At 38.2% G+C, this 12,421-nt stretch overlaps 1 protein-coding gene across 6 annotated transcripts in view; it reads right to left on the bottom strand.

The window, feature by feature from the left end:
• Nucleotides 1-12,421, bottom strand: part of NR3C2 (nuclear receptor subfamily 3 group C member 2) — a 198,138-nt gene that overhangs the window by 26,235 nt on the left and 159,482 nt on the right. For all 6 annotated transcript variants that reach the window (XM_072334931.1, XM_072334928.1, XM_072334929.1 and 3 more), the window contains 2 exons: nucleotides 6,169-6,507; nucleotides 5,620-5,764 (listed from right to left, as the gene is read on the bottom strand). In XM_072334931.1, coding sequence (XP_072191032.1) covers nucleotides 5,620-5,764; nucleotides 6,169-6,507 — 484 coding nt within the window. The remainder of the gene's footprint in view (nucleotides 1-5,619; nucleotides 5,765-6,168; nucleotides 6,508-12,421) is intronic.

Genomic DNA, 12,421 nt, shown 5'->3' with positions numbered 1-12,421 from the left:
ACGAGTAGCAAGCAACTGATATACAAAGAGAGATTAAACTGACTAGCTGATTCTTCTGCTTGTAGGATAAACAACAGGACCTGACAGAGATCTATAAATGATAAATGGCATACATGGGATGAAAGGGAATATATCCAGTATTTCTACAAACACAAGAATAAAGTGGTACTCCATTAAATTATCAGGTATCCACTTTAGAAACATCTCTAACAAATAAATATGCAGAAGTAAATTGCAGAAGTGACTGCCACAGAACACTTCACGTGCCAGAGTTATAAATGTATTCAGAAAGTTATTAGACAAATTCACAGCAGATACAGAAGCAGAGCTAAAGGCAGTCTCTCATTCAGAAAGTACCTGAGCCACTAACTGCTGCAACAGGCAAATGAAAAAATATTTTATCCCTGTCCTGATCCCACATCTTCTTTGCAGCTGGCCTGTTAAGAGTATGAGAAACTGTGCTAGAAGGACCTTCCTCTTCTGACTGTTTTTTATTCCCATGGACCTTCTTAAAACCACCTGACAGATTAGACTGTGTGAGAGAAGCATTTATGTTCTAAATAACATGCATAAGCAAAAAACATACAACAAGTAATATCATGGAGTGCTTGCTGACCTTTTAACAAGAACTGCAATCACACACATACTTTATCAGCAAAGAACAAACACAGACAACTCATACCAACAATCACTGCAGCAATACTAATTAAAAATGAGGGATTTGGAGACTGCCAGATCAAAAAGATTACAAACATTGACCTAAATTTAGACAGGATTAACAAGAGTGCAAAAAAGACCAAAATCAGTACCATTAGAGTTAACAACCATCATCCTGCAAAATGGGAAAACCTACCTTTTACATAATAACAAAAGTTATTGGCTCTTTCACCATACACAAATGAAGAATCATCCCCCTGGAGATACATAGGGTTAAAAACCGCTGTAGCTCTTAAAAATTCAGCTTATTTTATTAGATTTCTCTTCCTGGTGTGACTACAGAAATCAAAACACCTGAAAGATTTAAGGGCTTTGGCACAAAAAGGTCACAGAGAGACAGCTGTATCCTTGCTCTGTGTTACGCAACACCAAATCCTAGCGGTCAGCTTCCACAAGTATATTATGAGAGGAAGCTAATGAGAAAACAATGAACATGCTATTTACTAATGAAATTGCTATTTAGGCAAGCTGCATCTTAATTTCCAATTTAATTCTACGACTTCCCTCAACCTTACAAAATCCCATGCCCATCCACATCCCAAGACAACGGCAGTGCCAAATCACCACAGAATGCCCACATCCTAAAGCTGTTTTTCTGCCCCTCTCTCCCTCATTTGCTATACATCAATGCTCTCATTTGAAATATATATTCTCTATTTTTTCCTCTGCTGCCAGCATCAACCTCTCTCTGCTTTTAAATCTTTAAACTTCACAGCTGGGGGAATTACCAAAGGCATGGTATGAAAGATTCCTCCAATACCACATTTTTTAAATTTTATTGAAAATTTCCTGCTTTAAAAGAAGGGCTTATATTATTTTGTAATAGGCTTTGTTGGTTTGTTAAAGTGCATTTCATACACAGTGCTCAGTTACACAAATTGGGTTATTTAAAATATCTGGAGTTGATGTTTTAATTTTACAATTAAAGTAGCCATTAGTGACACAATTGCCCCAAATGGCAATAATAAAACATATGACAGTCATTTATCAGCTCAAAATCCATAACATGAATTTTCTCCTTATCATGTACAAGCACCAGCCAATATATCAACCAGTGTATTTCGCTATTAATATTTTTGATTATTATTCAATAGGCTGCTGGCTCTACTAACTTTTTTTTTTTTAATTGTAAAGGATCAAGACACGTCTCAATGACAAATCATTTCAGAGAGGAACTGGGGGGAGAGACAGAGCCGATCTAAATGCTCATGGAAACTGCCTTCAGTTTTTAGATTTGATCTTTTCAAGTTCACTTTAGTAATTTTGGGTACTTCATGCAGTGCCTGGCACTATTTTTAATTAGGCAAGGATTGAAGTCCTTGAAAAATGTAAAAATATCTGTAAAAATCTCATGATGGCTACAACAAAGTAAAAAGGCTAGAAAGTTCAGAACCTGCACACTTATGCACCTATGAGATACTCCTGGGCTGCAAATGACAAACCACAAAAAATCAAAGGAGTAAGAAAACACACAACACTACAACATTCAGTGCATTTGCAAAATACCATAGAAATATTGATGTGGCACTTCAATGTACTAAAATGTTTCAACGTGGTGTTTCAGTATTACTGTACTCTTTTGATTACCATCTTTGTGGCCCTCCACTGGACTCCTCCGAGAAGATCCCTGTTTTTTTTTGCACTGGGGAGCCCAGAACCGGACACAGTATTTTAAATGTGGCCTCACTGGGGCAGAGTAGAGGGGGACAATCACCTCAAACTGCTGGCCACACTCCTTTAATGCACTCCATGATACCATCGGCTTGCTTGGCCACAAAGGCACACTGCTGGCTCATGGACACCCTCTTGTCCACAAGAACACCCAGGTCCTTCTCTACATACGCAACCTATACATACTTTGTCACTTCTGCAACATGCTGAGTGACTGAGTGGTTGCATGGCCATTTTCTTATCCTCAGTTCACATCTTGGCAAATACTTAAACCCAGTTAAAGCAATGGAATGCATGCTTGATCCATGAAGACCAACAGTACACTTAATTAGACATATAACATAACCAAATGTGGGTGGCCAAGTATTCCCAGCCTTAAATAGTCCTAACAGAAAGTCAAACTATGTATTTACTAGGGGGCATTTTGTTCTGTATTTACACAATCAGAGGTGCTTTAATTCCTATAATCAGCATAGGTTTTCATTTATTATTCGTCCTGTTTACAGGCCTTCAGAACAAGAAATAAAACAATGTCATACATCATGGCCTTCCAGAAACTTTATGACTTCCTCTTATTCACAGTAGTTGAGAGTAAACGGAAAATTCATTTAACGCAAAACAAAGCAACATAATTCTGCTAATGCCAACCTCTACTTTCACTCTTTCTTAGCTGTTCATTGAAGAAAAATGTTGAACCCTCTGGGCAGCATAATGGCAAGGGCCCCTACTAATTATTTCTTGCCCAAGGACAGGAAACGACCTCTCTAGACAAAATATGAAGAAATATAAAGAAAATCTTGGCCTGGTGTTAATAGAACATGACTTTCTCAAGCCAGCAGAAGGAAAAGTCATTTTCAAGTATCTCCTTTTCATTCTGTATGGACTAATCTATCTCTTAAAGTGCCAAAGGGAAAAAAATATTTTTAAAAGTTACATTGAATGAACCTTTGTGAAGTTTAATAAACCTCATGCCACAGAAACGAAAACCTGTGTTTTTAAGTAAATACAACATTTCCAAGTTTGCAGTACACAAAAACAAAGGCAGAATCAGGATTCATTGATTCTGAAGCAAAGTTTAAAACCAGTATAGTTTCATAAAAAGAAATAGTTGTTAAATTAAGCAGTAAGGTTAAACTCTACTACAGACACAAAAGGTGAAAGCTATGAGAAAAATGAGGCAATCTGCTTCCTGAGATAGTGATACTGAAGGTGCAACAAAACTAAATGAAGCATGGGCACTGTAAAATCTCTTGTACAAGAATTGTACTGGAATTACATCATTGACTGCTTATGCTTTTGGTCCCACTTGTTTGAGTTACAGTTCTTAGATTTGAACATGTTTTACAATTTGCTTGATTCAATTTCATTTTTTTCACCTGAGATACTAACCAGACAAAATTACCTTGATTTCCATAGACAATATATAGTTTAATACTACATCACACTTTTGTGATGACACCAATCTTCAGTCTTGCAGCACTGTTTATTAGGTTTTGTTCTTACCCAAATGTTTTTTATACTGTATTGTATTGGTTGACTTGTACAACTTGAGTAATTAACCTCTGAAGTCTTAAGTCAAAATTGGGAAAGACTTGCTTTTACTGAACTAAGGGTCTCAAAATAATTGATGTTGAGACCTTTGGAGGTCTCCACGAAAGGTCACAGCAGGGCTAACACCAAAGGTTTGGACAACTCCAAAACAGGAGATTCCAGAATTTGTGAGCACATGCTCTGTTATCTCAACATTCCATTATGAAATTTCTTTCTTTCTGTCCTTTTCCCAACTACATCCTCATCTTAGCCTCAGACTAATTTCTGCACACACCAGTTTCAAGACTTGCAGCACAAAATTCACCAGTAGTCTTGAATTCTGGAAGTTTCTTCTAACTGCGGCATCAAGACTGCTAGCAATGCATGTATACTCATATTTGCTAGTAAGATTGATTTCCCCATCCAATAAATTTTAACCCCCTTGACCAGCTTACTTCAGATGAGGGAAAGTTACTTCTGTGTTCGAACTTCTAGGTCTGCATTTTCTGCAGGAGAATTATATTCATTAAAATTCACATTTTCAGTTAGCTTTAGCAACAGATGCTTTTTCAGCAACAATTCTTTAATGTCCCGAGTCATAGCGGAGGTTCTTTCAACAAGAAAAATGGCCAACAGTTCACTTTCAATCATACGCAGTGAATGACCAGATTCTTCTCTCGGGGAAAAAAAACAACCCCCAAATGATCCTCCTTTGGTATTTCTCACTGCTTTGGGACCAGATCTCACATGCATTATTTAGGAATCCTTAAATTCAATTAAAAATACTGAGATGACAGTGCCAAAGCACCTTTTCCAAGAAAAAAGCATTCCAGAAGATTTCAGGAGATTGGGTGCTAAGTTATTTTTTGTTAATTCTTCTCCCATTCTTATTTTTCCTCTGTTTTTATTCCACCTTCAGTAGCATCCATATCCTACCGATTACATCTCATTTCTGAGATAAGTACATGACGCGAGCACAGTTTGACTGCTTGTGTATTCAAGTTTTGACTTTACTGGCTTGGAATAAACACCAGGCGAATGGAACAGAAATCAAATTATACTCCTCAAAGGCAAAGCACTAAAACACAAATTTAAAATACGAAGGAATATACATATGCAGAAGGAATGGTTCCTTGGTTGATCCTTCTTTTTCTCTAAACGCATCATAAAAAAAATTATGTTTCATTACTGGAAAAACATTATGGCTTCTTTCACAATTGCAAAGAAGGGTAATTAAAGACTGTCAAGAAAAGTCAATGAACAGCTGTATATTCTTAACAAAAGCACTATTATATGATTGCTCTGAAAAACAAAGACAACAACAACAAAAAACATTAAAAAAAAAAAAACAACAAAAAAAAAAAACCCCAAACCTGGCAATTTAAATGTTCCCATTTCCTAGAAGTCAAGTACTTCTCCAAACTCCAGTAGATATCAAAAAATGATTCTTTATAAATCTCAGTTGTGTATCAGTTATATTTCAAGCCAGCAGCTTGTTCTCAGTTTGTGAACACATCCACATACTCAAGGAGAAGTGGATGGCAGTAGCAAAGCTTCACTAATTGAAAACTGAGGCACAGAAAAATGTTTCTAGCTACTTCTCAAACTGGGATTAGCTGAAATTTTCTTAGACCAAAAACCAAATAAAGTTGTAGTAATCCTTCCAGCTTGAACTCAAAAGGACCATCAAGGAATACTTACTCATCAAAAATCAGGTCTGGAGCAAAGTAGAGGAACTGGCTGTTTGTATGTTTGTATGATCTCCAACTCAAGGCAAATGATGACAGACACATCCACGAATACTGAATTAAAGTAATTTGGTCCTCGAGAGGCAAGTTTCTAAATCCTAGAGAACAAAATAGAAAATACACATGAACTATGCTGTGCCCTTCAAGGGTCAGCAAATACATCACTCATTATTTTTCTAGTACTACAGTCAAGAACAAGAGCAACACACCCACAAAGTACATTTCTGAAGAAGCAAAACCATAATTTTTCAATCTAGTGACAAAATATGTTTTCTTATACAGAGAATATTATTCAAAATGAAAGCATTTTAAATATCAATCACAAACATATGAAACAAACATGACACAAATAAAAGCAACCATCTTCTATCAGGCATTCATCCTGCTCCCCTTGTGAGGGTTTTCAACCCAGCCCATAGTCTAAAGATGCAGTTTATCAGGTGAATAGTTGCTAAATATAGAAGACTGAACAGAAATTTCACCAAGTGCCTCACGATCCTACCTGGAAGTATCTTTGCCCACTTTACCACCTGAATCATCTGTTTGCCGGCCAGGCGGTTTAAGGTGGAAAGCAGGTACTCAGCTGTGTCTGGTTTTGAACTGTCGTATCCCGCATATACAATCTCCGGTTCAATGCTTTCAAGAATCTTAACAGGAGAGGGAGTAAGTGCTGGTGAGATGGCAGACATGTGGGGGACAAGTGCTGTGTTTACAGGGGGCTCAGTTACTGGAGCAATGTACGTCGTCCCTTCCTCGGGGCTTTGGGGTGGTGGCTGTTGCCGCTGCTGTGGCTGTTCCTCATGCATCCCTTTCAATTTGCCCAGTTTTTTGGACTTTCGGGCTGTGAAGACAAACAGCACAAAAATCAAGTCAATAGAGAAAAATGTGGAAAGCTGGCATAAGTCTGGCTTTACAGAAAATCAAAGCAGAAGCATCAATTCAAAAGTTTGCAAGTGAAACAAACTGAAATCAGCAGGATCCTAAGAAATACTCTGCCTGCAGCACTGCTAGAATGGGAAAAGGAACAAAAGAAACATTTAAGTTCAAATGTTGTTGCTTCAGTGTGCATCTACAAGCATCAATGTCCAGTAATTTGTGTTTCTATGTCTCTGTACAGACCTGCATAAAACATCCTAGTTGCAGCAGCAGGTGCCGTCAGCATTTCAGAAGTTTATTTGTACTATAGTTTAGATGGATCACTTATCACCTATAGGTTTGTAATTCATGTTTTGCACTGCGTTTTGTAATCAAAAGAAGCCTCTGTGGCAGTGCCTAAAATTAGCAGACCTGGAGCCCTCCTAAGCTTTTGAGCCCTTGTACACACCCTGGCTGTGCCTCAACTCGAAAGGCAATCAATCCATTCTGAACAGCCTAATCTAGTCAAATCCCCTTGGGTTTGCTGCTTTGATCCTTCCTTAAGAGCCTCCTCCTCTCTCAGTGAAATCTGAAAAAATACTATGAATAGGTACCCAGTTAGGCAAAAAACACTGAGCCTCACATAACACTTCTCTCTCACGTCTATCAGCTCTTGGTGATCAGCTTTCCTCTATTCTGTTTATTTTTTGCTTTAATGCTAACCTCCTTTCTTTCCTTTACTAAATGTTCTTTGGAGACAAAAATACCAGTGTGCTTTCACTCCTTGTAGAGAAGCCAGCCATACTCTGTGGGATTCCTTCCCAACATTGCCATGTGAAGGATAGATATTTAAGTAGGTAGTAAGCCCTGCTCACACACCAGCAAATTAGCCTACAGTGTGCTGAAAGAATGGGAAATAGCAAGAAGATTAAGTAAACAAACACACAAAGCACCAAGGAGCACACAAAAGCCCATCCCTCCCTTCTTCCAGTACCTCATTACTATTCTCATGTTTTGAGCTCTAAGCAGTGTTTTCCACTGATACCTAAACATGAAGAAATGAACTATTTATTCATTTTGTGTTCCAAGCACAAGTTTTAAGGTTAAACACCTGTCTAAGAAAAACTGTATTTCAACACAATGTTCCTCTCCTGTTCAGTGTACAAAGATCCAGAGGAGGCAGTGCAGGCTTGCTTCATGTCAACTATCCTGTTCCAGTTACTCCTTCTATCCACAATTAATGTCAATTGCAGGGTCTAAGCTCACCTTAGTGGCATTACATTACACTGGAACAAAGTCCCTTTTTGACTTAGGCTGGTTTTGCATGCCCAGACTTCACCTGTGGAGAAACTAAAACTGGTAGTGGAGTTACACACTGAGGAACAGGAGTCTTTTATCTCTGCTCCCTTGTCAACTAGGAGAAAAGAGAGATGGTGCCCAGAGAGTCAGCATAGCCCAGGGTCCTGTGATTGTGTGATATGCCTTAAAACCAGCATGGGTCAGATACATCACTTCCATGCTGAGCACAGTGCAAAGTAAAGGCAAAATAGCAGTCTCAAATTTAAAACCCAAGTAAGGCACCAGATAGCTGAAAGTTTGCCCTGTACACTCCTACATGTACAGATGGACTGAATGCGAGGTAATGATTGGACAAAGTAAAATAATCGTTAGAGAAAACAAACTAAATGTAAACGTTTACGGCTCTTTCAGAGCAGCTTCTCTCAAATCTATTATTTCCTTATATGTCTGTACACACCTAAAGCTCTTGCCTTGACTCATAACTCCTAGTTAAAACACCCCTTTTTCTGGCATCAGTAAGTTCACCTGTAAGCATACAACAGATCCACAGAACTGCCCCAGTACTCTTTTAAAAACTCTTGAAAATCTGGAACTTCAGAAAAATCTCCTGAACAGATGCGCTGCTGTTGTCCCAAGACTATTGCTGGCGATGGGGCCATTAGCGCTTGCTGTTTCCTTGAAACTGGGGCTGCCTGCCCAGACCCATGGGCTGCGGTCACACTGCGAGGCAGGATACAGCTGCCAGTGCTCAGAACAACACACGTCCCAATGCAACAACAGCCTGCTGCTGCCAGCACTTCCTCATGGCACAGTACCTTGACCCCTAAGGATCTTGGGATAAGCCAGCTCCAGGAGCAAACTTGTTTGTTAGGGAAATCCCAGGAGATCGTGACATAAAATAGCAGTGGTACCACTCACATGCAGGATCTCAAAAGGTCAAATAGGCACTCTTGGACTATCATCTTAAAAACTCATAATTCACTGCTATCACAGTACATATTGAACTTAGTAGGAAGTGCAAAATCTGAGCATTAACTTGGTGTCATTTCCATCAGACACAAAAAAAAAGCTTCTCCTGACTGATTTCTGCATCAACATAACCAGGAGATCTGCAGAGAACATCAGAGATCTTTGTGCAACATTTGTAGCTTCCTCTTTGGAGAGTCAAACACCATTTCATTAACCCATTTACAGCATGAATTTCTGTTTTCAATCATCTCCTCATTCCTCTGCCTGCAAATATCCCGACCAACTGATGCAGGTTGAATTTTTTAATAAAAGGATTAGATAGGTAAATAAAAAATGTGATGGCATTAATAAAATGTAATTTAAAATTCTGTTGTTCAACTATCCACAGATACCTTACAAAAACTTCCTAATTATCTGAAGTACTATCATGGATTATGTAGAGAAACACTGGAGGTGATACGGAACATGTGAGACAAATGTTAGTTAAAGGAGGTTTCACTGCAATGGATTCTGTTTCAAGAGACAGACAAATACGCTGACCCCTTCAACCTCCCTTCCAATGCTGTTTCTTACTTTTTTATTACTAAGCAAAAATGTCCATTCAAACAATGAAGCACAACTGAAGGATTTTTCATCCTCTGGTGCCCCATGTTACATGGATGCTGGCACCCATTCTTCAAGATGCAGTTTCTGTTCTTAGTATCCAAAAAAGCCATTTCACAAAGCTGCAGCTGATCAGACATTTTGTTAAAAAAGCTTTTTCCTTACTCTGCAAAATAAAACAGAGGGCGTTACGGACAGGCAGTGCAGGCAACTGTTAAATTTAATTCTGAAAAGTAAGTGAAAAATGCTGTTTTTCCCCATTTGGAGCAGTTGCACCTACAGGATGACGTACTGGTGAGATCACTGCAAGCATTAAATATAGTTCACATTTATCTTAGAAAGGCAAAGCCGAACTTCCGCATTTTTACAAAAAAAAAAAAAAAAAAAAAAAAAAAAAGAAAAAAAAAAATCCCCAAAGGAAAGCAAGAACGGCCAAGTTCAGCAGAACATTGGATGATGAGTTGCCAGAGCAATCAGTCACCAAAAAGAGAGTTTGAAAATAAGCCTGAAGGAAGGGATAGAGATTAATGCTTGCTGCTGTTATTCATTAAATTTTATCAGGCATTGGTTTTTTTCTGTTATCAAAATAGAACTAAAAATAAAGAACTCTACATATCTTTCATGTTTGCGGAGGCCAAAAATGCATTCTCACCATAACACGACCTGCATAAAAAATCTATTGGTTTAACAACTCTATCACACTTTGCGATAGAGATACCTGATTACACATTTATTACAGCATCATTCTGTATGTTCTATTCACTAAAATCTTCATTAAGAGAATAAAGAAATAGCATTCTTCCACATATAATACTGGCATAGAAACGTGTTTTAGTTTCATTTTCTTCCGTTATAATGCCTTTAAAATGAAGCTGAGAAAAAACATTACTGCTTGACAGTCATGTTTACAGTGAAGAAAACTGTATTTTTCAATTGGCTTCATGCCAGCACTCTAGCTCAACTGGTTTGGTAACTCCCACAGAAACCAACAACTAACGATTAAACATAAGCGCAGAGAAGTACATACTTCGAGTCTGTCTTTTGAAAGTGTTTTGCACGTTTGCTCTCTAATTGGAATACCAACTACAAAACCACCTCCAAATCCGTGAGAACAAGCCAAGCTTATCAGGATACCAATGTGGAAATGTTGAAAAAGCCACATGGTCACCATGCAGACCAGGGGAGAGAGCACATATGAGACTTTCAAGCCTCAGATGAAGCCTGACAAGTAACTAAGGGTTAGGACAGGACCATAACCAAGACGGCAGCACCACCAAGAGTTTCTTGCCCCTCCTGCTCTGTGCAATTGCAGCCAGGATATCATTATAATCCCTCTATTTTTAAATAACTGAAGATTAAGAGCTGAAGAAAAACAGTGAAAGATACACTGTAGGTATACCTGAGGTTAACACATAAAACATTTAACATGATTTTTGTTAAGTATTTTAGGAGGTCTTGCACACTGCAGTGAAAACAAATACTGAAATAAGGTGAAGAAGCTGAAAAGTTGTAAAGTTGCACTTCGGACAGGCAAGCCCAACAGACCTCCACTGTAGCTCTAGCACTAAATCATATAACAGAGAAATAAACACATCTGACTAAATATAGCAGTCTGTTTGCATGGAAGAGAGAGACAAAAGCTGGGCAAACATTTGCCCAACAAATTCTAAGGACAGCTTTCAAACTCTACGAAACTACATACTGCTCCATGTGTGTGAAGACCTCAGCAAGAATAACCTTCACAAACAAGCACAGTTGCTCATTACCCTCAGCAAAAAGACTGGACTTAATCATTTGAGAGCAGCTACTGATCGGAGACAGGGGTGGACTCACATTTGGAGAACAGGCTCCTCAGAACTGATGCTTCATCTGTTAGATCTCTGTCAGAAAGTCAAAACTGGGAGCCCTCTGGTTTTATGACTGCAAGTTTTCACGTGATCTGCTACACAAGCTGAATCTAGAAGGGACTGATCTATATTCCATCCATTCCCAAGAAGTAAACATAGCCTCAAAACTAGGAACTATTTTCCATAGGCTCAAAATCAGTAATTTTCATCAGCATTATTGTTAAAGAAATGGGGTCCAAAATGCCAAAGAACAAAATGCTATCAATAGTAGACAAAAGAGCACATAAATATTATGATTCAGTTCAGAGATTTTATAACACAGTAATATCTAATTTGCAGAATTGTATTTGTGTTTAACTTCAGCAAACAAGCAATCTAAAATGATCTCACAATTAATTCAAACTGGCATTCAGTCCCCTAAAGAAAATCAAAAGTTCATAAAATTATCTAAACTTTTGTGTAGATATATGTGAATTCTAATGCTTGCAATCAATAATGTCCAGAAATAAGATTTTTTCTTGAAAGTATGCTATTCAGAGCTTGCCTGTTGCCTATCAAACAATTAATATTCACATAGGTCTATCAGAGCCAGGACCAAACTGATCTTGATTCAAGAGATTTCAATTTCATCCATGTTGCAGAATATATCTGACTAAGTGATATCAAGTGCACATTATGAAAACATATGCTACCTCTGGTAGAAAGCAGAGAACACCAGCAAAAGAAAATGAGAAACCAAAAGGACATGAAAGGACATAGCACAGGAAAAGCTAATCTTTTTTTTTTTTTTTTTTTTTTTTTTTTTTTTTTTTTAAAAAAAAAAAAAGAAAAGAAGAAAAAAGAGTGATTTCAGTAAATAGATCTGAAAGACAACTGGCAAAAAAAAGGATGTTACATGCACTTCAAACAATGTAAGAGATGCTGCAATAGAAACATACTTTGAATACCACCAAAAACCTCCTCCCCACTCAAACCCATCATCTGTGACTGCCTTTGAGCCTACGCTGCATGCCTTGCCAGCAGTACCTGCATTTCAACCACCTGAGCTTCTCCACCCAGATCCCATCCTCACTTGCTTAAGCTCTGCACCTGAGCTACAACCACTGTCTCCTTCCTAGCCTCAAAACCTGTCAGCTTTGTCCTCCATAAAGAGCCCTGCTGCCTGCAGATGTGACCTGAGAC

Source organism: Excalfactoria chinensis, chromosome 4 (assembly GCF_039878825.1).
Source record: "Excalfactoria chinensis isolate bCotChi1 chromosome 4, bCotChi1.hap2, whole genome shotgun sequence".
Classification (NCBI taxonomy): Eukaryota; Metazoa; Chordata; class Aves; order Galliformes; family Phasianidae; genus Excalfactoria; species Excalfactoria chinensis.
Note: the sequence above shows the minus strand (reverse complement) of the source record. Positions and strands in the feature narration are given on the sequence as shown.